This window comes from Podarcis pityusensis (genome assembly GCF_964106645.2).
Source record: "Podarcis pityusensis genome assembly, chromosome: 15".
In the NCBI taxonomy this organism is placed as follows: domain Eukaryota; kingdom Metazoa; phylum Chordata; class Lepidosauria; order Squamata; family Lacertidae; genus Podarcis; species Podarcis pityusensis.
Window position 1 is genome coordinate 16,811,756 of NC_138040.1, and position 27,054 is coordinate 16,838,809.

General features: G+C 46.2%; 1 protein-coding gene across 1 annotated transcript; it reads left to right on the forward strand.

Annotated features, from left to right (window-relative positions):
• The first annotated feature begins 14,446 nt into the window (after window positions 1-14,446).
• Window positions 14,447-15,453, forward strand: LOC308464370 (peptidyl-prolyl cis-trans isomerase FKBP2-like). Its single transcript, XM_080983742.1, has 2 exons — window positions 14,447-14,624; window positions 15,141-15,453. Exons 1-2 carry the CDS (start codon window positions 14,484-14,486, stop codon window positions 15,423-15,425), a joined length of 426 nt encoding a protein of 141 aa, XP_080839868.1. The 5' UTR covers window positions 14,447-14,483; the 3' UTR covers window positions 15,426-15,453.
• Window positions 15,454-27,054: the final 11,601 nt, after the last annotated feature.

The following is a 27,054-nucleotide window of genomic DNA, read 5'->3' on the forward strand; positions in this document are numbered from 1 at the left end:
GAGCACCAGTGGCCAGGGCAAGGGGGGAGCCTAGGGGGACACCCCAGGAAGATAGAGCCAGAGGGGACTCAGAGGGGAGCAGTTGGAAATCAGGACCAGCGTCACCGCCAGAGAGCAGGGAAGAGGAAGGGCGCCAGGGATCAAGCGCTGGCAGCTCACAACAGGGGGGAGGGCACGAGTCAGGAGTGGCCACACCTCCATCGGGGAGCGAAGAAACGGTCAGACGGAAGGTGGAAGGTTGGGCGCGCGTGCCAAGTTCAAATGCACAGGAAGGTGGCGCAGTAGGCAGCCCGGAAAGGGAGCCAGGTCCTAAAGCCCGCCGAAAGGAGGGAGAAGAGTCAGGGGGGTCAGCGTCAGCGTCAGAGGAATCCCGGAAGGAAGAGACCCCGGGGGGCAGAGGGACCCAGAGAAGAACAGTCAGGCGGAAAAGGTGGAGCAAGGCTAGGATATTAAGTTGGTGTACAAGGGGCGGAGACTCAGATGGAGCTTCGCCGATCTAACCATGAGACGTAGAGTTGCACGCAGCAGCTTGAGAATGGAAACTGTAACTCAATAAAGACTTTTATTTAATGATCGCTGGCTAGCGTGATCCTCTGTGAGCTAGGATCTGGAAGCAGCTCTGACAGCATGACTTATTCCCATCAGTTGCTTTTTCAAAGTCTTGAGGGCGCTGCTGTCAACTGTAGAGGCTTTGGGATCCTCTGCATTGCCGCCTTCTGCCCTGGCTCACTGATTTATAGAAAGAATGTACAGGAAGGCCCATTAAACCTGAAATAAATTATTATTATTTTTAATAATATTTTTTATTATTTATACCCCGCCCATCTGGCTGGGGTAACAAAATATTTAAATCAATACAGCATCAGGCATTAAAAACTTCCCTAAACAGGGCACCCTTCAGTTGTCTTTTAAAAGTAAAATAGTTGTTTATTGCCTTGACATCTGCTGGGAGGGCGTTCCACAGGGCACACACCACTGCCGAGAAGGCCCTCTGCCTGGTTCCCTGTAACCTCCCTTCTAGCAGTGAGGGAACTGCCAGAAGGCCCTCGGCGCTGGACCTCAGTGTCTGGGCTGGATGATGGGGGTGGAGCACTCCTTCGGGTATACTGGGCCAAGGCCGTTTAGAGCTTTAGAGCTCACCTGTTGTCTGCTGCAGAATTTCACCATTCCCATCTGCCTTCATTCATATTCCTTCCACACACGGGGAGCTTCTAATGCACCCCAATGCCTGGCTGAAGCGGCAGGCTGTTGTTCTCTTTCACAGAATCATAGAATTGTAGAGTTCGAAGCAACCCCAAGAGTCATCCAATCCACACCTCTGCAATGCAGGAATCTCAGCTAAAGCATCCATGACAGATGCACACCCTCCAAGTGTCCCTATTTTCCAGGGACATCCCTGACTCAGAGAAGCTGTCCCAGTTTCTGATTTGATCCCAGAATGTTCCACTTTTCCTTAGGGTGTCCCTATTTTCATTGGAGAAATATTGGAGGGTATGGAGTTATCTGACCCTCTAAGCCATCTAAAGGCAATCCTGTATAAGGAAGCTGTTTTAAATGTTTCATTATGTTTTTATATATGTTGGAAGTTGCCCTGAGTGGCTGGGGCAACCTAGTAAGATGTGTGGGGTCTAAATAGTAAAATAATCGTTATGGAATGGGACGTCCCTATTTTCATCAGAGAAATGTTGGAGGGTATGCAGATGGCCATTCAACCTCTGCTTAAAATTCTCTAAGGAAGCAGAGTCCACAACCTCCCAAGGGAGACGGTTCCACTGTCGAACAGCTCTCACCGTCAGAAAGTTCTACCTGATGTTTAGTCGGAATCTCCTTTCTTGTAACTTGAAGCCATTGGTTCGAGTCCTACCCTCCAGAGCAGGAGCAAACAAGCTTGTTCCCACTTCCATGTGACAGCCCTTGAGATACTGGAAGATGGCTATCCTATCTCCTCTCAGTCCCCTCTTTTCCAGGCTAAACATACTTAGCTCCTTCAACTGTTCTTCATCAGGCTTGGTTTCCAGACGATTGATCATCTTGGTTGCCCTCCTCTGCACACATTCCAGCTTGTCAACATCCTTCTTAAGTTGTGGTGCCCAGAACAGTATTCCAGGTGTGGTCTGACCAAGGCAGAATGGAGTGGTACTGTTACTTCCCTTGATCTGGACACTATACTTCTGTCCAGTGCTATTTTTCTAGAAAAAGAGGTTCTCTTATAATGGCAATGGTGCCCACATGAGAGGTGCTGGAACTGAGTTTTGGTGAGTTCTGGATGAAAAAAAGTCCTGCTTCTGTTGATGCCAAAGCTTTCCTCTTTTGGAAGAAGCTTCCAAGGCAGCACTCCTGGGCCAGCTTACCTGAGGAATATGCCCAAATGAACTTAGTGGGGGCTTACTTTTGAGTCGACATGTATAGGATTGCACAGTTCTTCCGTATTCTCTTCCTCAGGGTCTCAGGGTCCCATAAGATCCTGAACCACAACTGAAGAACCATTGACCTACCGGCATTATTGAAGGCAACCATGAACCATAGAAACTGCAAGGATTGTTTCAAGTGACCCTGGGGAGCATTTGAGCTAAGCGGCCTCAGATGGGTGGCATTTGCCAGCCCATAAGTTCTTAGAGAAAGGGAATGTATTCCTGCCCCAACCTCTTAACAAATAACAGAAGGCAATTCTTAGGAAGACTTGCTAAGCTGTTGGCTGCGAGTCAGGGAGCATTAAAAAAACATAAAAAAACATTTATTTTATCCAATTTCTCTCCAGAGCTTTGTTTGACATAATTACAAATGGAAGAGCTTATTGTTAGTCTCCATCTTACACTGTGCAGGCGCAGGACTCTCAGAGCCGCGCTTAGCTCTTAGATTACTTTAGCGACTTTGCGTTAAAGAGACTTGATAAAGCCAGGGTCAAATTTGGGCTTTGGGGAGATTTAAGCTATTAATAATGTGGAGGGAGTCTTTAAGATAAGGCGCACTGGAAACTGATATACAACCATTTTGCATGGTGGATAAAAAAAATACAAATTGGGAAGTTTCAAGTGCAAAGAGTGTCAGGCTGGTGTCAGGGCCAAATGCAGCCTCTGTCTGGCCCCTGGGACTCTCCCCAGGCTGTAACGTCCTCCTCAGGCATGCCCTCTTATTCCCGGGCAATGCCCCTCAAAAGTGAGCCCCACTTCACATCCTCCAGGCCCAGGCTCCCTCCTTGAACTCTGACCACGCATCTTGCTTGCCTGGGTGTTCTCTAAGGCATGCACAGAAAACTGTGCAACCAGGGCAAGAACACTGAGGGAAATGTAATGTGTGAACCAACAGGCTGTGGACAGAGTCAGCAGGAATCCTTGGGCTTGTGGCTGCTGGATAAATGGTTGCCAGCCAAACCCAGGACCCACCCGTTCACGTTGCTCCTGCCATCTCTTGAATCACAAACCGAAAGGTGGTGCTGGGACAGGGTGTTTGGAGCTGTAGAAGGGGGTCCTAAAATGAAATGAAATATGTTGCCAAGGGGGTGGGAAAAGGTAGCTTCTTTTCACTGTTCCATTCCATTCCATTTATGTCTTCGTTCCCGCAGCCATATTGAGGCAATTTGCAGGGACAACCTGCAATATGTATAATAGGTAAAGGTAAAGGGACCCCTGACCATTAGGTCCAGTCGTGACCGACTCTGGGGTTGCGGCGCTCATCTCGCTTTATTGGCCAAGGGAGCCGGTGTACAGCTTCCGGGTCATGTGGCCAGCATGACTAAGCCGCTTCTGGTGAACCAGAGCAGCGCATGGAAAAGCCGTTTCCCTTCCCGCCGGAGCGGTACCTATTTATCTACTTGCATTTAGACGTGCTTTCGAACTGCTAGGTTGGCAGGAGCAGGGACCGAGCAACGGGAGCTCACCCCATTGCGGGGATTCGAACTGCCGACCTTCTGATCGGCAAGTCCTAGGCTCAGTAAATTTTACTGTTCTTGTCATTGTTTTCAAGATATATAATACAAACCCATGAAAACAATGACAAGAACAGTAAAATTTATGAATTGCTTCCTATGAGGCATCTCGTATATCAAACGATGGGATGCATAGAAACAGCTAAAACAATATTTCACATACCTTTTTCTTTATACATTGAATGTTCATAATAATAATAAATGTTCATCTACCAACACCACCCAATGAGATAAAGCACCCCTCTGCTGCTCAGGGATGGACAAAACAGTCTGTTTTTATTTCCATGCAGTTATCATTTTCTAGTCTCAAATTCAGTTCTCCACATTTCTGCATTTTCCCCTTCAGGAAAATTTGTTAGCATTTTATTGCAAACTTTCCCCAGACACATTTGCTTATGCAATTTTCTTTGACAGAAACCCTTTGGCAAGCAATTTCCTCTAATATAATGCAAGTTTCCCCCCCACTTATTTGCATTTTTCATGTACACTTTCCTGTAACACACACATTTTTGCACACTGTCAGTTTGGAGAAACTGCACCACAAAATTGAGAGAAGCACGAATTTCAAAGGCAGGCTGGATTTTGCTTTGCATATTGTTTCAGAAAGTGTGAATCAGGTAGGTTTGCGTTAAAATCCCAGCGAAACTCAATCTCTCCCGCATCTCCACATGTCACCTGGTTCCTCCTTCAAGAATAGCAATGACACGTCATACACGACAGTTCCTCTGCAACTGGATTCAACCTTTTCGTCGTTTTGTTGTATAAAAACAAACAAGGCATTACATTGTCAGTTGGTTTCCTTCTTGAGACTCTATGGGTAACACTTGTGTATCAAATTACACTTTTTTTTCCAAAATGTGGGAAGTCCACCCAGGGCTGGAAGAAAAATGTGAGAACAGCTGGTCAGGGATGAGATCTTTAAATCCCCAGGTGCTCTGTGAAAAATAAATGGTCTGCCTCAAAAGCTGTTGTGGTAACCAGCAAGGCAATCAACCCTTTGGTGACAGAAGACTGTTTAGTATGAAGATTTGATTCCAGCTTCTGGTCTGATATCCAGGCTTCTGTTTGAGAGCTTTTAGCCTGAGCACATTGCGCTCAGAATCACTTTGGGGACACGGAGGCTGATAAATTATCTGGGAATTTCTCATGTTAATCCCATTCTCCCATTCCACCGTGGTCTCTCTCTTCCTCCCTGAGAGCCTCCCCAATCTAATGGGATAATGCTTCTGATCAATTCCCTCTGACTCAAAGGCCATGTGGACTTTCTCAGAAGTCCTAACCAGGTTGAGACTCTAGTCCTATGAGCATGTTTATTTATAATTTCCCCACTAGCTGTTAGTCTTGGCTGCAGCCTCAGCTTTGGAAAGAATTTCCAGAGAGGATGAGGCCAGAGTGATTGGCCTGGGTCCCAGCGCCCCCTCGGCTTGTTTTCGTTAGGGGGAAAAGGCTCAGGGTATAGGATTTATTGGCTCTGAAAGATCATTCTTGACATTATTATTATTATTATTATTATTATTATTGAATTTATATACCACCCTATACCTGGGGGTCTCAGGGCGGTTCACAAAATAAAATCAAGATACAAAACCACAAAATACATAAAAATAAAAACAACAACCCAATAGCCCCCCCCCCCAAATACACATTTTAAAAGGGTATAGGATGCAAATCAGATCAACCAAAGGCCTGGTTAGAAAGGAACATTTTTGCCTGGCGCTTAAAGGGGTATAATGAAGGCACCAGGCGAACTTTCCTGGGGAGAGCATTCCACAGATGGGGAGTCACTGCAGAGAAGGCCCCGTTCTCGGTTTGCCACCCTCTGGATCTCTCAAGGAGGAGGCACACGAAGGAGGGCCTCAGAAGATGATCTCAGGGTCTGGGTAGGCTCATATGGAAAGAGGTGGTCCTAGAGGTATTGTGGTCCTGAGCCATTTATAGGTCAAAACCAGCAGTTTGAATTGGGCCCGGAAACTAATTGGTAGCCAGTGCAGTTGGACCAGGATTGGTGTAATATGCTGCCAATCCCATTGAGAGGAGGATCCAGTGGGTTCATGGATCACATCTGTGTCCACTGCCTGAATTGAGAGAAGAGATGAAGCCATAGAATCATAGACTTGTGGAGTTGGAAGGGGACCTGAGGATCATCTAGTTCAGGCACAGGCAAACTCCGGACCTCCAGATGTTTGGGGCTACAATTCCCATCATCCCTGACCACTGGTCCTCTTAGCTAGGGATGATGGGAATTGTAGTCCCAAACATCTGGAGGGCTGGAGTTTGCCTGTGACTGATCTAGTCTAACCCACTGCAATGCAGGAATATGCAGCTGTCCCACATGGGGATCGAACCTGCAACCTTGGTGTTAGCAGCACCACGCTCTAACCAACTGAGCTATCCAGGAAGTGAGATGGTTTCAAACTGGAGTGCAGGAGGGAACTGGCCAGTCAGGCCACAATCTGACAGTGCAATCCTATAGATATCATTACAGGGAAGGGCCGCTGGAGATCATCTGCTTTGGAAGGTCCCAGGTTCGATCTCAAACATCTCCAGGAAGGGCTGGGAATGTCTCTTGCCTGAAAACATGGAGAGCTATGGCTGGTCCACAGGAATAATACTGAGCAAGATGGACTGTCTTAGACTGCCCGGATGCCAAGGAATGGTGGGAGGCACCACCTGGGCAACCCCAAGGGAACCCACTGGGGAAGAAGGCTCAGAGCCAGGGGACTGGTGGCAGGATGCCGAAGGGTGGTCAGAGGGAGCAGACTGGGAGGCGGAGGTGTTGAAGCGGAAGAGGCAACAGGGTTTAGTGAGCAGAAAAAGTCGGGCAGAGAGCAGTACAGATTCAGAGGCTGGGGAGGAGGATGCCAGGAGACAGTGATGAGACAGGCTGCTGAAGAATCCAGGGAGTCTCCCCCTCCTGCTGCGACCAGCTCTCCTCCCCCCTGGTCTCCTAGAACATGCAGAGAAAGGAAAAAGGCAGAGGGGAGATTGGCTGCGTGCAGATGCAGTCTTCGGTTGCTGGAGAGGAATGGGGTTTAGGTAGCTATTGGAAAGCAGGGATCTTCAGTCCTCACAACTGCCTCATTGGGGCAAGTGTCTCATTCCCCTACTGGGAAATATTGCTGGTATCACTAGGCCTGCACTGTTTTGGTTTCTTGGAATAAAGAGTTAACATCACTGATACTGGCTTTTTTTGTTGTTGACCTACTCCTGACTCTGGCCCCTGACATGGACAAGTAGTCTGACGCCACAAGGGACACGGGTGGCACTGTGGGTTAAACCACAGAGCCTAGGACTTGCCGATCAGAAGGTTGGCGGTTCGAATCCCTGCGACGGGGTGAGCTCCCATTGTTCAGTCCCTGCTCCTGCCAACCTAGCAGTTCGAAAGCACGTCAAAGTGCAAGTAGATAAATAGGTACCGCTCTGGCAGGAAGGTAAACGGCGTTTCCGTGTGCTGCTCTGGTTCGCCAGAAGTGACTTAGTCATGCTGGCCACATGACCCGGAAGCTGTATGCTGGCTCCCTCAGCCAATAAAGCGAGATGAGTGCCGCAACCCCAGAGTTAGCCACAATGGGACCTAATGATAAGGGGTTCCTTTACCTTTACCTTTACCTTTACTCCTGACTCTGGCCCCTGACATGGACCAGTAGTCTGACTTGCGGCAAGGCAACCTCCTACATCTCTATATGTCTACTTTTCAGTAGCGGACAGGGTCATGGGGCCATGCCACACACCTGACCTCCCGCTGCCTGAGTCACCTCTGCCTACCAGGATGGAGTGAGGCAAAGCAATGGTGAGGCAGCACATTAGAAAGCCCTACATTGGTTCTGTGCTAGCCTCAGCACCATCTCGTTCCTCCCCCTCTCCACCGTGGTCTGCAGCAGCAACTCAGTTGCCGGGCTGTCAGATGAACAGTGCAGCCCCAACATGCCGTCAGCTACCGCTGCTTGTAACACAGGAAGGAATTGACACAGAACGGATCCATCCATCTCTACTCTTAAAGTAAACCCCATTGAGTTCAGCAGATCGTACTCCCCGGCTAAATGGATATTAAAGTTACTGAACAGTGATGCAGTTTCCGGGATCAAATTCGTCTCCACCTATCTTGAAACGGGGTGCAAAAATGCCTGACCGAATTGTGAAATTGGGCAGAGGGCAAGAGAGCTTTGCACCCCGATTTCTGTGTCGACCGGCAGGTGAGTCCCAAATACGGGTTCCGTTGGTGGTTCCTGCCAATCAAAGCTTTGGAAAGGGCTCCCCACGCAGCCCAGCCTTTCTCATAATAAAAGAATAAATCTGGGAAAGAAAGGGGAGAGTGGGATTATTCAAGAGGGCTCCATCTGTGACACTGCTAATGATTTCCAACTGTCTCGCAGCCGAGCAAGAGCCGCTATCAATCACAGGGCCAGGGAAGCTGTGTAACGGATACTACACAAACACTACATTTTTCTGGGTCACCACAATGCTAATACTTCCATAAACATCAGGTTATGACACGTCTGACTTCATCTCCATCAACACAGGGTGCTTGGGATTGAACGCAGCCGTGGTGGGAAGAGCTTGAGGCCAGCGTTCCTGGGGCGAGGGTGGCTCAGGAGCAAAGCACCCGTGGATCCTGAAGCCAGGTCCCTCAGCACCTCGTTCAGCTCTGCGCCCACTAAGCCACACTGTCTCTTGCATACTAATTTTCAAATGATATGTCAGGAGAATTGCTAGTGTTGTGGAGGAGGGGGTCCCCTCACCCCTTTCAATCCTCTTATCTTCTCTCTGGTTACTTTGTGCTGCCTTTGACACCCCCCCCCCCAGATTCCAGTTTTAGGTAGAAGATGGTGTGTTAACCCCTCACAGGGGTGTTAGGTATGGAGGAAAAATTGATTTGGTTCATGTGTTAATGTGCACCCACCAGGTTTGCGCTTCCCGAAACAATACACAAAATGGAACGTATTCGACCTTCAAACTGAAAACCTCTCTGAATTTTGCAATGCAGTTCTTCAGCCACAAAACGCATCTATCAGTGAAAATAACACACAAAATACATGATATCATATGGCTTCCAAATAAATGTATATGAGGAGAAATGAATATTAAAATGCTGACCGAGACTCGCAAACTGATGTAGAAATAAAGTGAACTGAACTGAACTTTGCAAAGAGTGATCATAGGGAATTATAAGGGAGTTTTCAGAAGCACTATTCTAAGAGAAACAATTTGCAGTTTGGGAACCGTATTTCCCAAGCTCCATAGGAATCCACTCTAGAATTCAGTTCCCATGGAAGAAAACTAACATGTCTGAATTGTCCCTCTTCCATTCCTATATCACTTTCTTAACCCAAGCAAGCTAAAGGCAAAAGAGGAGTGAACTGCTGGGCAATGAGTCCACACAATTAACTGGTGAAGCAACCCTTGGAAATGGATAGCACTGGCTTATTAGCAGATGACCCAGAGCCATTTTCCAGCTTAGCTGGAGCCCATGAAGGGCGGCAATTTTTGTTTGATTGTGTTTATTTTAAACATTAAGAGAATCGAATGAAAGCCCAAGCTGAGGAGGACTCAGATGTCCTATGTGCAAATGTCTCAAGGTGCTGCGAAAACAAGCTACAGAAAGTTGGTCTTCTATATCTCACCTTTGTGCACGAGCAGTTTTCTGTGTGTGGATGGATGAAATGTCTGGGAGGGTTTGTATTCTGAGAATCCAAGGTCTTGGCATTCTTTAAATTTTTATTTTATCTCTCCTTAAAACTGAATGACAAACTGAATGAAGGTTTCAACAGGGTTAAAATTTGCACTTTGGTTGCATTGGAAATTGAGGCAGAGCGTTGTAGTGGTTAGAGCAGTGGACTAGGACCAGGGAGTGGGATGATGACCAGAGAGAAACTCAGATTCAAATCCCCTCTCAGCTGTGATGGTGACTGAGTAATCTGGCAAATCCCTCTGAGAGAATGCACTGTAGATCACCAGGTGATGGCAACAGGTCAACTGGGAGCCAGAAACTTCCATCAATCTGTTTAAAATCCCCAGAGAACTACAGCAGATCCCAAATCCACCTTCAGCCCACCCCCTATTCTGGAGCAACCAAAGGATTCAAAACAATTTCATGAATATATTAAGGAATATATAGAAATCACTGTGGGTATTGTTGGGACAACCTTGCCTACCTCTCAACTATTTAACAACAGCAACACCACCATTTTAATTTAATTTGGGCTTCTGAAATGAAAACTTGCTGGGAACAGCCTTTGGTGTGAAATGACTTTGAACTCAGTTCTGATGAGATGGCCATGTGTCCTGCTTTCTAAAGAGCAAACATCCTTTTAAAGCAGTGGTGGCCAAACTTGGCCATCTAGCTGTTTCGGGACTACAATTCCCACCATCCCTGGCCACTGGTCCTGTTAGCCAGGGATGATGGGAGTTGTAGTTCAAAAACAGCTGGAGGGCCAAGCTTGGTCACCATTGTTTTAAAGGGTCATTGAAGAATAGCCCCCTATTTAAATGTGTCCTCTGTTTGAAGGCATCCAAGTGCTTTTTAGAGATAAAGAAGAACTATAAGAATGGAGAACAAGGGGGATTGCCAAGGTACCCATCAACAGTTAGCAAATTGGCAGCAGACTAAGCAGGGAGATGCAGAAATCAACCAGTCATTCTTTCTGTCTATGGTGAGATGTATTATATTTCTGCTTAAATGACAACAAGAATTTTGAAATGTGCGTATAAGCACATACACATATAAAAGTCAGACAGTCCTCTAATTAAGGAACAGCTTCTCTGCAATGGACCACACCTAAGGAGGCCAAATTTCAGCAGTGGATTTGTATAATTTGTAAAACATTTGACACATGGAGACGATGGCAATATAAAATATTATGCTAAAACCCTTAAGCCTCACAGCTATTGCACGAATGTTGCCAGGTGGTAGTGGGAAATAGAAGCCCTTCAAAGTTATGTTTGCTTTGAAAGGATCAAGGCCACTTAAGTAATAAGGGGATGGGGCAACCCAGGAGGAATTGGATTCTCATCTCAGTTTCATGTGCAGTAGGAAATCTCTAGGCAGATCAGAGTGGTGGTGTAGGCTTTTTCTGCAAGGCAAAAAGATCCAAGGAGAGATGTAAAGCAGAACCAGTTAGGGGTGGAGCCTGGGGAGAGGGGTCAGGGGTCGGGCAGGGACAGACCTGAGGGCCAGGATGAGAGGCTTGGAGGACTACATTTGGCCCACAGGCCTCAGTTTCTACCCTTGTTCATGGACTGGAGTTGACGTCAATGTCAGCGCTGGCCCCAGTTTTTTTTGTGGGAGAGTGAAATATACTCAGAGTCACAAAGTGATTTCATGCTCTTTATTCAGCTCATAGTGGTGAGGAGGAATGAATGAAAGTCCCCTCAAAGTATCTGCTTTATATACATTATTTACACAATGGGCTGCACATGATTGGCTAATTCTGGAATTCTACTGTAAGCCAATCAGGTTGCGGATTCACTTATATCTGGAGCATGATTGGGTGGTTCCTGCCAACCAATCATACTGCTGCATTGTTCTAGGACCAATCAGACTGCTGCATTCTGAATCCTATTGTTCTAGGACCAATCAGACTGCTGCAATTTGGATCCTATTGTTCTAGGACCAATCAGACTGCTGCAGTTTGGATCCTATTCAACTCAGTACATAACAGAGAGAAGTGGGCAAAATTCTCTCAGTGGTCCCTCCGTAAGTTGCTCCCTTCTCTCTGCTGCCCATCTGCCTGTCCTCTCCCCCTTGGACCCCGTCTCCAGGACAGAGGAGGGCACCAGGCAAATGTCCTCCATCGTCAGTCTTGCCACTGCTTCATATTCCAAAAGAGAGCAGGCAGAAGCATCCACGAGGCAGAGATGGCACAGAGGAGCTCACTCCTCTTGGCCGAAGACTCCTTCTATCTTGGCTGGGGGAAGGAAGAGGTTCCCCTCCCTCCCTCCCTCCCTCCCTCCCTTGCTTGCCTTAGCTTCATGTCCGGGTATTAAAGGTTCAAGATCCTTCTCTGATGTTGCCATTGGTTACCTGCTCCAAACACACCTTTCCCCACCTCCACTCCAGGTTTCCCCTGAACACAAAAGCTGGATTGTGTCCTTTGCACGTCACAGTTCTTTCTTGCATTCCTGTACTTTTTGTTGCTTCTCTTCCTAGTTTGTGCTGATGGTGTGTGTGTGTGTGTGTGTGTGTGTGTGTATATATATATATATATATACACACATACACACCCCATATTTTTCACTCTATAAGACGCACCAGACCATAAGACACACCTAGTTGTTGGAGGAGGAAAACAAAAAAATATATATTCTGAATCCCAGAAGCCAGAACAGCAAGAGGGATCGCTGCGCAGCGAAAGCAGCGATCCCTCTTGCTGTTCTGGCTTCTGGGATAGCTGCGCAGCCTGCATTCACTTCATAAGACGCACACACATTTCCCCTTACTTTTTAGGAGGGAAAAAGTGAGTCTTATAGTGCAAAAAATATGGTCTGTGTATATATATATATATGTGTGTATATATATATATATATATATATATATATATATATATGCAATATTTGTGTGTGTGGGCATTTTCATTTGTTTAGAAAGTGGTATAGAAATGGTCTTACATAGGTTTAATTAGAGGAGGAGGAGCAGCAGCAGCAGCAGGCTTTGGGGAGTCAGCAATTGGCCCCTTGGTGTAGGCTTGGTTGGGGGGCCTTTGATGCTGACCCCCAATCCTGACTCCGGTTGACAGCTCTGGACTCAGTAGTGGTGAAGAAGAAGAAGAAGAAGAAGAAGAAGAAGAAGAAGAAGAAGAAGAAGAAGAAGAAGAAGAGTTTGGATTTGATATCCCGCTTTATCACTATCCTAAGGAGTCTCAAAGCGGCTAACATTCTCCTTTCCCTTCCTTCCCCACAACAAACACTCTGTGAGGTGAGTGGGGCTGAGAGACTTCAGAGAAGTGTGACTAGCCCAAGGTCACCCAGCAGCTGCATGTGGAGGAGCGGAGACACGAACCCGGTTCACCATATTAGGAGTCCACCGCTCTTAACCACTACACCACACTGGCTCTCACTGGTGAACCTTGTGGTTAGAGTTGGATGGCCCTGGCGAATTGAGGAGGGCTAATTCAGGACCAGCCCAACAGAACCACTTTGCCGATGAATGAATGGGAATGTTTGCACAGTGTAGTGTGTGTTGCCAAAATAACAATATCCCTCTTCTTCTGCATACATTGTAGACGTGATCCCATTTGGAAAGCCCATCTCTTTCCCTCGAATTGTTTATCAAGAATTGGATACCATCTCGCCTTGCATGAGGAAAAGAATATTTCTGAGCTCTTCTCGTGATTGAACCTGACACTCAGCAAACTCTCAGGCTGCATGCATATGAAATTTCCCTAGATCACTGGCAGGTCAAGGCAAGCCTCACAAAGAGCGTTCAGTGTAAAAGTTCCATTTCAGACGGTTCACCTGGAATTCAATCCTCCAATCTGGAGGAGATGGTAATCTTTGTTTTCGTTTGGAATCACCACAAAGAATCCATTGCCTTAAAAAAAATAAATGTTAACCCTCCCAGCTGAGGCCTACAGAAGCACCATATTTCCACGGAGGAAATATGGTAAGGCCTGAACAACTTGTGAGTCTTGATCCAGCAGGCTGCAAGCAGCCCACCTAACCAGAAGTGGTGGCCTGCAAACTTATCCTGCCAGGGCGCTTAGGTCCTGGCAACTGCCCGGGTAAGGCTTGTGAGAGTGCTAAGCCAGGCAGCCTGCTGTTTCACATATTGCAGCCATTGAAGTCAATGTGAAATTTTGGGCAATGTATTGAATAATGAATATACAGTCGTACCTCGGTTCTCGAATGCCCCGAAACTCGTACGTTTCAGCCCCCCAATGATCGAAAACCGGAAGTGAGCTTCCTGCAGCCAATCAGAAGCTGCACTTTGGAAGTAAAAAGTTTTGGAAGTTGAACGGATTTCCGGAATGGATTCCGTTCGACTTCCGAGGTACAAGGCCAAATGTATATGAAGAGGCCAAATGTAGACAGGTAGCCTACCACCTGTGAAATACTTTCTGCAAAAAAGCTCACCTAGCATCCATTTTACAATTGTTATAGGAGGAAGGTGTTGCTTTCAATGACGCCCATGGGTTCCAATCAAGCCTGTGGTTTTGTAACTGCAAGACTATAGTTTGAAGCAGAAAGTACTGTTGACCTAGGACTCAGCTACATTTGTAAAGATAAAGCACTTTATATGACATGACACCAGATGGCGCTGTTGAGTCCCGTCTTTCGCCAACGGGATTTCCCTGTATGAAGTTTACAATGTGTTTAACTGATGTGTCTGGGCCACAGGACAGATGCAGGGGGAGAGCTGTGCACAGTTCTAGTTTATATAGGATATTTTAAAGTATTTAATGTAAGTTCCCTCAAGGCTTCAGCATAGGGGATGATGCTGGGCTATGGAGATCCTTCAGCAATGTGTCCTGATGGAAGGCGGGTTGGATGTGGCCGTGATCCATGTTTAGAAAACCAAACGGTTGGGGTGGTATCCCTTGAGGAAAGGAGAGGAGCTTATGCGATGCAGGTGAACCAGGGAGCAACATTACTCGCTCTGGCGCTGTGTGCAGTCTTCTCGCTAGTGCTGGGCATGGAAGGCAAACGGAAGCTCCAGATTGGGGTCAAGAAGCGGGTGGACAACTGTCCCATCAAGTCCCGCAAGGTCTGCCAAAAAAGCTGAAAAACATCTTCATGTATGCGACAACGGCTGCGAGAGTTTTAGTAGCACAAGGATGGAAGACCGAAGAAACACCAACTAAAGAATTATGGCAAGAAAAATTGATGGACTATGCAGAACTGGCAAAACTGACATACAAGCTACGGGACAAGGATAACTGTGACTTTAAAGAAGAATGGGAACCCTTTACAAAATATTTGAAGACACAACAAAGCAAACTGGACTCCTTGGCTGGTTTTGAATAACCATTCACAAACTTTTTATTGATAATTATTACTTAAATAGTTTGAGGATCTATACAACTGTGTAACATGCAGAAAACAGCATTTTTAGAGAAATCAAAGACTGGAACTGAGGGAAGTCGGGGGGTGGGTGGGTTCTGTGGGGGGAGGGAGGGGGAGGGAGGAAAAAAAGGGGGGAAAATAAGGATGATATGTTTCTAGATAATATGTTTTGTCTTAATTTTGAATAAAAAAGTAATTAAAAAAAAAGTCCCGCAAGGGTGATGTGCTCCACATGCATTATACGGGCAAGTTGGAGGATGGGACAGAGTTCGACAGCAGCCTGACTTGTCATCAGCCGTTTATCTTCTCCTTGCGGACTGGACAAGTCATTAAAGGCTGGGATCAGGGCCTGCTTGGGATGTGCAAGGGTGAGAAGAGAAAGCTGGTCATCCCCTCTGAGCTGGGTTATGGGGACTGCAGAGCACCACCCAAAATCCCAGGTGGCGCAACCTTAATCTTTGAAGTTGAGCTGCCGAAGATGGAGCGAAGGCAGGAACTGTAGCAACATCTCTTCAGGGGAGGGGGCATGTGGGGAGGGGATGTAATCTTGAGACGCGACTCAGGATTTGTAGATACCGATGGGCCAAATAAAAGCACAGACCAGAAAACCCCCCCAAACGGTTATAACTATGTCCTGACATCTGCTTTTCTTAATTTTTGGGATGTTGTAGAGTTTAGACATGGGGCACTCTGACCCTATGGGCCTGCTTTTACCCGAACAGAAGAAAAACTTCCCACCCAAAAGAAAAGAGGGGCGCATTTTTTATTTTGCTGGTGCGAACCCTGCCGTGTCTTCACTGCCACCCTTCGCCTGAAGAAATGTGCCAGACATGATGCTCTCCTCCCTCCCTGCTGTCTCAGAAATGGACTTGGCCTACAGACGGGGGCTGATCCGTCTGGGCAGGAGGGAGGGCAAAGCGGACCTGATAACAGGGCCGGAAACCCATCAGAGACACCCGGCGGCTCTCGCCCTCTGCGCCTCGTCAAAATTACCTGCCAGAGGAGCCTCCGCTCCAGGCCTGCACCTTGTCAGCCCTTCTGGGGAACAGGAAACAGCTGTCGGGTGGGGAGGGGGGGGAGTCTGGAAACATCAGTGGAAAGCAGGGTGGTGGTGCTGAGGGAAGAAAGCCATTCATAACTTTTCCTCATTACCCAGCGTGTTCGGGAGAGGATGGGGCATTTTGAAGGGACAGCGGTTGTTGAAAAATCCTCTGGCACCGAGGAGAGAAGCCGTATCTGGTTGCTATTAGCTCGGCCAGGGATTTTCTCTCTCTGTGTGTGTTAATTGGGCAATTCGTTTTTGCTTTTATTTTAAAAATGTGCCCTTTATGTGGATAACTCAGTGATAGCTGGTTCCCCTTGTCTGACAGGTAACCAGTCTTTTGGCACTTCAGGCTCTGCTGCTGGCCAGGGCCACAATCGTAAGGCAACGGGAGTGGCAAGAAAAACAGAGAGAGAGAGACAGACAGACAGAGAGATTGGGCAGACCACAGAATTGGAGAGTTGGAAGGGACCACTAGTCTAACCCTTCAATGCACAAACCTTTTGGCCAAAATGGGGCTCGAACCAAAGAGCCCGTGATTAAGAGTCTCATGCTCTACCAGCTGAGCTATCTATTCAGCACTTGAGTTGTTTTTTTGAGCTAGATTTTTGCTGCCCCTAGGCATCATGGGCTCCACGATCACTGCAGATGGTGAGAGCAGCCACGAAATTAAAAAACGCCTGCTTCTTGGGAGAAAAGCAATGACAAACCTAGACAGCATCTTAAAAAGTAGAGACATCACCTTGCTAACAAAGGTCCGTATAGTAAAAGCTATGGTTTCCCCAGCAGTGATGTATGGAAATGAGAGTTGGACCATAAAGAAGGCTGATCGCCGAAGAATGGATGCTTTTGAATTATGGTGCTGGAGGAGACTCTTGAGAGTCCCATGGACTGCAAGAAGATCAAACCTCTCCATTCTTAAGGAAATCAGCCCTGAGTGCTCACTGGAAGGACAGATCCTGAAGCTGAGGCTCCAGTACTTTGGCCACCTCATGAGAAGAGAAGACTCCCTGGAAAAGACCCTGATGTTGGGAAAGATGGAGGGCACAAGGAGAAGGGGATGACAGAGGACGAGATGGTTGGATAGTGTCTTCGAAGCTACCAGCATGAGTCTGACCAAACTGCGGGAGGCAGTGGAAGACAGGAGTGCCTGGCGTGCTCTGGTTCATGGGGTCACAAAGAGTCGGACACGACTAAATGACTAAACAACAACAAGGCATCATGGCCAATGTTCAGGAAAGACGGGAGATGTAGTCCATAGAACATCCAGAGTACACCAGTTGAAAGAAATAATAGCCAGCTTTTGCAAGGTTTTCTTTTGTTTAAGCAAATAAAAATCTCCTCTAGAAGCTTTTGTTTAACCAAAACAACAGATGGCCATGGTGGGTTTTTTGGGGCAAGCGTGGCATAAAGTGGGGTGAATTCAGATCCGAGGTTCAAATGTGGCACTCCAGCTCTCTCTACTTGCCTTGGGAACTTCTGTGGACAGTTCTGTTCTTGGGAACACACTGTGGGCCCATAAAAACACGGAGCCCTCCCTGACGAAGGTGGAGATGCTGTAATTCCTTTTCCCACAATGCTCATTGTCAGGGAACTGACATCGGCGCTAGAGGTGGAGGGGAGGCTCTCTAATGATGCTGGAGAAGGGCCCAGCAGGGAGAGAGGCAGCTCAGCAGATGGGGAAGCAATTCAGTGCAACACCAGGAATAAGGAGGGGCAGATGGGGGAATCGGAGAGAGGGCTCCCAGACTCTTCACTGGACACCAGCGGGGAGAGCACTGGTCCTCCGCTACCCACGCCCTCCCTGCGCAGAAGACTTCCGCGCAGAGAAAGTAGGAGGAGACTGGGTGTCAAACAACTTTTATGTTGGAAAAGGTTTAAGAAACGCCCACTGACAGATTCTGCTGGCGACTGAGGCAGCCACGAATTGAAGGGCTGTCCAGACAGAAAGGTTTAACAAGGCAACATAGCCAGGAGAGGTGGCAACTTACGCACGAGCAACCCCATACCATTATACTCATGTTTCCAGGTTTTCACTGTGAATCCTTCCAAAGAAAGAGAGCGAGACAGAGAGAGATGTTCCTCACATCCTCTCTTGAGCACAGCGCTGCTCTGATTTCACAGCCTTCCTCTGGCCAAATTCTAAATACATCTTGAATGTTTTAGACAAGATACTTTTACGAAAAACTGGTTTCAGATTTTAAATCCCTGTATGTAGCTCAAGTCCAAGGTCCTTCTGTGCCACTAAGGACCAGTTCTCCAAATCTCAGTATTATCCTCTTTTGAGGAGGATTTATAGCTCAGTGCCAGACAGAGAATGACCCCGGATGCCGCTTGGCTTCCATTCCATCAGTTACGCAGTTTGTCAGTGTGGGTGATGCTGCCTTGTCCAATTCTTTCTCTCCTGATTTTAATTACACAGTGTGGGCAGTTCTAGGAAACAGTCGCTGTGAACTGCTTGCCTCACGGTCCGTTTTAAACTCCTTTTCTGTTATGGTAGAGGCGGTTTGCACTTGTGAAATTCACATTGCAACCAGCCACTGTACCAACATTGCAGAGTAGGGAACCATTTCCTCTTTGAGGGCCACATTTCTTACTGGGAGATCTTCTGAGGGCCACGTGCCATTGATGGGCAAGGCAAATGCAAGAGTAGGGTCTCAGCTAGGCTGGGAATGAAAAAGCGATGTACTGTACGTGCGTTGTAGGTGCGATATAACATTGTGCCACCAGATGGCGATGTGGAGTCCTGTTTTTCCCTATCTGTTTTCCCTGTTTAAATTTACAATGCTTTAAACTGAAACGCTTCTTTGGTGCGTCTAGATCCAGCCTAGGTGTGGAAATGAATGTGCATTTTAGCATTGCCCATTACACACACACAGAATTGTAGGGGAATGTTTAAAGTTTTTTTAGAAACAGTCACAGATGTTCTATGTGTGTACCCTTTGTCACATGACACACATTGAACCGGTAATCCATTTCTGCCCAAATGCGACTCACCCTACGCATTGATTTTCCTGGGCTTTATTGAATGGCGGTGCAAACACTATCGACTTCTTCCGATACACACGGTCATCCAGGACTTCTAAGTTTGCACAAACAGTCCGTAGTTTCAGGTTTTTTTATGCCAATTGTAGATACATTTTCTGCTTGGAGGTTTTTTTTCCCAAATTGTGATTGAAAATGCCATTGCACAACAGTTACAGATTCCATTTTGCTCAATTCAAGAACACAAAACACCTTCTCCACAGCAGACACAGCCATTTTGCCTGACTAGTCACGTGACATGCGCGCTATCGCCTACGTCACTTCCCTCAGTAGCGGAACAAAAACTTTATGAGGACATCTACCTCGCAGTTAACAGTTGTGGTCCATGTCATCTCCTGTTACTGTCTTATAGCATCTGGAAACTGTATGAATTATGAACCACCCTGTATATTTAAAGCACCATAATACCACTTTAAACAGTCATGACTCAGACCTTCCAAGTGTCCCTTGTTGCAAAAGCTGGGTGCCTGTTCCTCTCTCTGCCAAGCTGTGGTGAGAGCCCTTGGGGTCCAAGGCAGCCACACAGGGTCTGTGTCCCTTTGGAGAATAGAAGACTGCCATGCTTTAAGAAATATGGTTTATTTACCTATTTACACCTTCAGTCTGCATGGAGGAAGTCCAGATCTTATAGCAGTGCAGGGAACCTTTTGTCTCCCTCTCCAAGATGGATCTCAGTCCTTCCTCCTCCTCTTCTCTCCCAGAAAACCCCCTGCTTGAAAACTCCCTTTTCCTGTCCCCTCAAACATATACCTTGGTATAACATCTCACCCCCTAGGCTAAAGGATTCCTCTCCTCAATGGTACATCAACACCTTGTGTCATGTTAGGTTTTGCTCTTCACTAAACCAGCCTAGGTTTGCATAAGCCAGCCTTGGAATTCCTTTGCCGCTTGAATTCTCCATTCATATCACAAATGAGCCAAACCCTAAAGGTAAAGGTAAAGGGACCCCTGACCATTAGGTCCAGTCGTGGCCGACTCGGGGGTTGCGGTGCTCATCTCGCTTTATTGGCCGAGGGAGCCGGCGTACAGCTTCCGGGTCATGTGGCCAGCATGACTAAGCCGTTTCTGGCGAACCAGAGCAGCGCACGGAAACGCCGTTTACCTTCCTGTTGGAGCGGTACCCATTTACGTCACGCCCAATCAGATTAAGAGGCTAATCGCAAGCCAACTAGCTAATAAAGCTCCAGGAGAAGACATGATCCCAATGGAGATCTATAAGATAATACCTGATTTCTGGTCACCCATTTTTGCAAAATTGTTTTCATACATTAACAGCTCAGGTTGCATACCTGAAGGGTGGAAGTTGAGTATAATTGCCCCAATATATAAAAAGGGTGATAAGAAAAACCCTGCCTATTATAGACCCATTAGTTTGTTAGATGTAGCCTCCAAACTATATGCCAGGCTCCTTCTTGGGAGACTAGAAGAATGGGCAGATACAAATAAGGTGATATCTGAAGTCCAGGCAGGTTTCCAAAGAGGGAAATCCACATTGGACCAGTGCTTCGTGCTGAACTTTCTGCTATGTAAATACATCCATAATTTGAAGCAAAAATTATATGTTGCTTTTATCGATCTAAAGTCAGCTTTTGATATGGTCCCAAGACATGCATTGTGGCAAAAATTGGAAAAGACAAATATAGACCTCCGTCTATTATTTCTCATCAAAACATTATATACTGACACATCAATACAAGTAAAGGTGGATCTGGCTGGCCATCTCACCACTAGAATTAAGACCATTACTGGAGTCAAACAGGGATGCATTTTGGCACCTTTCCTGTTCAATTTTTATATTAATGACATGGTTAAAGAACTGGACGGCCTACAGTTTGCCCCTGTCACAATTCTCGACCAAAAACTCTCAGTTTTAATGTATGCTGATGACCTAGTACTGATCTAGAACCCAGGTGGGCCTGAGACGGCTGCTTGCAAAATTAAGTTCATATTGCACGAGGAATGCTTTATCTATAAACTATGATAAGACACAGGTCATTGTATTTGGGAAGCGTTCTAAAAAGCATGTTTGGCACCTGGATGAACACATCATAAACCAAGTAAATATGTTTTAATATCTGGGATTGATTTATTCAGAAACGGCATCTTGGAATACACAGCTATCCAATATTAAATTGTAAGCCTTTAAATCAGCAAAAGCCATTCTGAAATTCGCTGCCTGTAAAGGTGGAAATCTGGTCAACCCAGCTCTATCTGTGTATAAAGCAAAAACAATGGCCCATTTTTTATATGGTGCAGAGGTTTGGGGTACCTCAAAGGTCTCCGGTCTGGAACCCCCACAGAATTATTTTTTAAGAGTTCTTTTAGGTTTACCCAAAGACATGCAATCTGCCATGGTCAGGTTGGAAACTCGCATGTTGAGCATAGAGAACCAAATAGATAAAAGAATTCTCTGTTACTGGTTTAGAGTTCAACAGATGGACAACACTAGGCTACCAAAAAAATGCCTGATTGAGCTCTCAAATGGATTACCCCTTAAAAACTGGGTACATCATGCTGCCCAACTGATGGGCAAATATGACCTCTCAGTGACTGAGATTAAAGAACTCCCCTTATATTCACAGAAAAATATTTTTAAACAAACCATAAGGGCAGTGGCAACTAAAAACGATCTAAACTCTATGTGCACATCTACATGCGTCCCATTGTATTTTAAACTTAGAGAGGTCAATGAACACAAATCTTATTTTAATGAATTGACTTTTGCACAGCTTCGAAAAGCTTTTACAGAGCTACGACTAAATACAATAATCTCTGCTTATAGAGATGGGAGACACAGAGGCATACCAAAAAACGAACGTGTTTGCATTAGGGGATGCTCTGAAGTAGAGGACCTTATGCATTATATCTTGCACTGTCCATTATATAATGATGCAAGAAAAAGATTTTTGGTACCTATAATGACAGGGTCCCCTGACCAGGACCCCCTTGACATGATGTTATATCTCCTTGCAGACACAGATAAGTATGTGACCTGGCGGGTAGCACTTTTTGCAACTGCTGCTAGGAAAATTAGAGCAAATTATATAGCCAAGGTAGCCATTAACTGTAAAGGAGATGAATTTATTTGATCCCATCTATCTACCTCAGGCTATGCTCTATCTTTGTCACCAAACTCTGAGTATAAATTGCACACTGTATTAATTGATACTGTTTTTAACATTAGTGACCATGTGATGATTTTAGCTTATGAATTTTATTGCTTAATGTTTTTATTTGTACATTGGGGTACTTTTATAGCTTTGTTTAGAGTACGTAATGTTTTAATAATACAAATGTTTTAAGTCTTTTTTTACCAATTCAGTATATTTTCTTTTAATTGTCAAATAATTCTGTGTACATTGCGGCAGCCTTTGGCTATGTGCAATAAAACTGACTGAGACTGAGACTAAGCCGCTTCTGGTGAACCAGAGCAGCGCACGGAAACACCTTTTACCTTCCCGCTGGAGCGGTACCTATTTATCTACTTGCACTTTGATGTGCTTTCGAACTGCTAGGTTGGCAGGAGCAGGGACCGAGCAATGGGAGCTCAGCCTGTCGTGGGGATTTGAACTGCCGACCTTCTGATCGGCAAGTCCTAGGCTCTGTGGTTTAACTCACAGCGCCACCCGCGCCCCACAATCCAAACCCTACCTAACATTTATTAATTTCTAGGGTTTACCCTAACTCTGTAACACCCTATTTTCCAGAGAAAGTCCCAGATTTACAGAAGCCATTCCAGTTTCTAATTTGATCCTGGAATGTCCCGCTTTTCCTTAAGAAGTCCCTATTCTCATTGAAGAAATACTGGAGGGTATGGAGTTATGCGGCCCCTGAGCCAAGGGGATAAGTAACTATACAACCTTTAGAAGACATCTGAAGGCAGCCCTGTAAAAGGGAAGCATTTTTTTGTGTGTTTGCTAGGAGACCCCTATTCCCACCCCACAAGAGCTACAATTCCCAGAATTCCCTGAGAAGAAGGACTGATTGTTAAACCACTCTGGGAACTGTAGCTTTGTGCGGCACGAGGGGATGTTTTAAAGAGGGAGAACTCTTGTTTTAAAGTGAGAGAAAAAGACAAAACAAAAGCAACGGGCATCTTAACAACAGCAACAAAAACCCGTTGCTTATTTTGGTGTTCTTTTTTACATCAAATCACAATATTTAAAAAAGAAAAGAGAGAGAAAGAAATGCTTTTGACATGGGATTTCTAGCGAGGAACCCAAAATAGAAGATTTCTTTCATCTTGAAAAATGGAGATTTGTCCCACATAATAGCGTGTCAACAACAGAAAAGTTCCTGGAATTCCTCCCACACAAACATTCCCCCCCACCCCCCAAAAGGGCCTGTGCTGCAATGGACGCTCCCATTTCCCAGCCCTGGTCAAATGAGCACATCAATTAAAAGCAGATGGACCAAGGATGCTCTTATTGCACAGAGAGGTGATGGTGGAGGAGGGGCACAGACAAGGGGCTTATTATGGCAGGAGGGAAGCTGTGCACCATGTCACTGGGGCCAAATGGCGACCTCGTCCCTCGTGGGGGGCTCGGACTTATAAAGGACTCTGGGGGGTGGAAATAAACTCCTAACCAAAACCAGATTGGGGCTGGAGGTGGTTTGCTGGGAGAAGGGAAACTGCGTAGAGACACCGAGTGAAGTTGATGCAATATATATATATGCATTCATGGTTGAGGAGGAAGAGGAGGAGATTGGAGAGGGGTGAACTACTGGGGAAAGGAGAGCTGATCAGAAGCTGTGCTATTTATTATGCCTCTGTTCGCAGCTTCCTAAAATATCCCTGTGGCTAACCTTGGGATGCAGATGGCGCTGTGGGTTAAACCACAGAGCCTAGAGCTTGCCGATCAGAAGGTCGGCGGTTTGAATCCCCGCAACGGGGTGAGCTCCTGTTGCTCGGTCCCTGCTCCTGCCAACCTAGCAGTTCGAAAGCACGTCAGAGTGAAAGTAGATAAATAGGTACCGCTCCGGCGGGAAGGTAAACGGCATTTCCGTGCGCTGCTCTGGTTCACCAGAAGTGCCTTAGTCATGCTGGCCACAGAACCTGGAAGCTGTACGCCGGCTCCCTCGGCCAATAAAGCGAGATGAGCGCCGCAACCCCAGAGCTGGCCATGACTGGACCTAGTGGTCAGGGATCCCCTTTACCTTTAGTCTTAACCTTGGCTCTAACAGAAGAAGTTAGCGGAACAGAATTCCAAAGGGTCTCTGCAATCCTACAGGACTGGTTTGTTGTTGTTTTTTTGCCAGGGGCTAGAGGAATAATCGGATCTCCATCTTAAAGTGCAGAGACGTTGCTCAGACTTTGGAAAGGGGGGAATCAGATGTCAGATGCCTGCTTCGGGCAGAGCTGTCCCTACCAGTGGATAGGGTGACGTCGCTGCTTCAGGCAGCAGAAGCCCCCCACCGCAAGCAGCATGCCCACAAGTTCCCTGCCTGCTCTGTTGCCTTTGCTAGTGGAAGAGAAGTGGCACTGATTTTTGGCAGAACTGGAAGGAACCATGGGGGTCATCTAGTCCAACCCCCTGCAATGCAGGAATTTCAACTAAACCATCAATGACAGAGCGCAATCCAACCTCTAGTTAAAAACCTGCAAGAAAGGAGAGTCCTGTGGGATCGGTTTTAATAGGTAGGAGAGGATATATTAATTGCAATTTCTCCCTCCAGGTGCCCACATGTGTGAGTTGAACAGAGTTTCAAAATCCCATCCTTGGCAGCAAAACCGAGCACATAGGAATTAGGCTGTAAAGCTTTGTTTTGAGCAACTCTAGCTATGAAATAAGCTGACTCTCTCTTTCTTACCTTGCTTAGTAAGCAGGCAACAATCTGGGAAGCAAGTTGAAAAATATAATTTTACTTATGATCTTGCATTGGTTCACAGCAATGCCATCAGTAAAAACTATGCAGGCAAAATGATTATATTTGCAGGAGAAGCTTCTTTCCAGACCGGGGTCTTTGGGACAGAACTCCTTGAGAGATTTCACACACACACACACACACACACACACACACACACACACCTTCAATGCACATCTTCCAGCAAATGCTCAATACACCCCTATTTCCCCGGGATTTTGACACCTGAGGTGTTTATTTTTGGGATCCACCCTATTTCTGTGTTTGTAAGTTGTTTTAAACTTTCCAATTTCGTGTTTTAATTGTTGCAACTTACCACAGGATGAAGAGCAGGTAATAAACAATTGCAAATTACATATTGCACCCCCCTGCAAAACACACACACATTTTGTTAATGGTGCCTCTGAGTCTGCAGCCTGGTATTCATAAACACTGCAGATCCCTTCCCAGCTGATCTTGGAAGAGGGGAAAATTGGGGGATTAGCCCAACTAATCAGGTGAGCATCTTGATGCACCTAATTTGTCTTCCTTTCAAGGCTGCGTAGGGAGACCCCAAGTGGGATTAACTGCAATGATAAGCAGAGGAGGCTGCCGAAAGATTTGTAGATCCCCTCCCCTGTTCTGAACTCTAGAGTGTGTATGGTTCCACATTTGTTTCTTATTTTACAATCCAAGCAGTAATTACGGTTATCATTTCTTTTCTTAAATGGCCTCTTCAGTTCAAATTTGCCAGCTTGTTCTGAGGAGAAAAATGATTAGAACTTTTGGGAAATCTTCTAGGGTCATCCTTAGGCGACCATTGATGGCTAGCTATTCTCCTGCTTACAGCAATGATTTTCACGTCGTGTTCCTGGGTCCCCTGAAAGCTTGGCAGAGGTTCTTAAAGGAGGGACAAATTGCATGTGGCATTAAATGTGGTATTGCCCCACCAGGCAGTCCTTGGCAGCAGTGGTGTAGCATGGGGGGCCGAGGGGCCGTGGCCCTAGGTGCATTTTTTTAGGGGTGCAGCCAGGCTCCCTCATCACAGCTTGGCTAGTCAAAACATCTGGTCACCAAATTGGATGGCTTTAGAAGAGGATTATACAAATTCATGGAGGGGTAAGTCAATCAATGGCTATTAGCCCTGATGATTATGCTCTGCCTCCACAGTCAGCTATGCTATCAGGAGCTGATGGGAGTTGGAGTCCAACACTAGAGGACCACAAGTTCTATAGACAATACTAAGGTAGAGATGAACCATTGATCTGTCCCTCCTATGACAAAGGGCATCCATCAGGGTGACCAAGGCTATGTTAAGTATAATTGTTTAATTCCACACTGAAATGGACAATGCTTGTATGTGTATTGCAGCTAAAAGTGAAAAATTCCACTGAAGCTTACTGAAGCTCTCTGAGCTCTAACAGGTTGGTAATTAACTACTGTTGTTCTCGGCTCTTTCACATGAGTGTTTAACCTTAGATCACGTGACTAAGGTATTCAATTGCAAATCTCCACCTTGAAGGGAGTTGCCTGTTCAGTCTTTCTCTGAAAGCCACAGAGAACAAAATGATGTGATAATGATTCCTCTCAAGGAGTGCATAACTCCTGTTTTGAGGACATTCTGGTTAGTAAGGCTTTGAATGATATTTATGGGTGTGGACAATTTTTATTCCAAAAGGATTCAGTTTTTATGCATCCCAACTGATTCAAGCTGTGCAATGTTAATATCTGCAATAGACTGATTCAGTTCCGAAACTGAGTCTGAATCCAGATTGTAGTGGATCTGGACATCAGTCTCATCCCGGAATAAATGCAGTTACTCCACATCCCCCCTCTACCCCACTTTGGCCCAGAAAGAGGTGTTGGCAACTGGTATACTAGTTATTACAGTTGGTTGGGCCTGGAGTAAGCTTTTTGAGGAGTGGACACACTACGGCATCTTTAAGGGCAAGAGACACCACTTCTGGTTATACAGGATTGTGAACCTCGGGAGACAGAGAGGAAGAGAAGGAGAGATTTTTCTAAAAGCCCTGGAAGGTATCCTTAAGTGACAGCAGCCGGAAAGGAGGCGAATTTCATTGTCATGAAGGGGACGGCCCACTCCTGCTAAATGCTAAGTACCTTCCTCTCCTGCAGGCGGCCCTCGAGATTTGGAATTCATGCAGCCAGCACATTTTCACCAGGTGTGATTATATTGAAC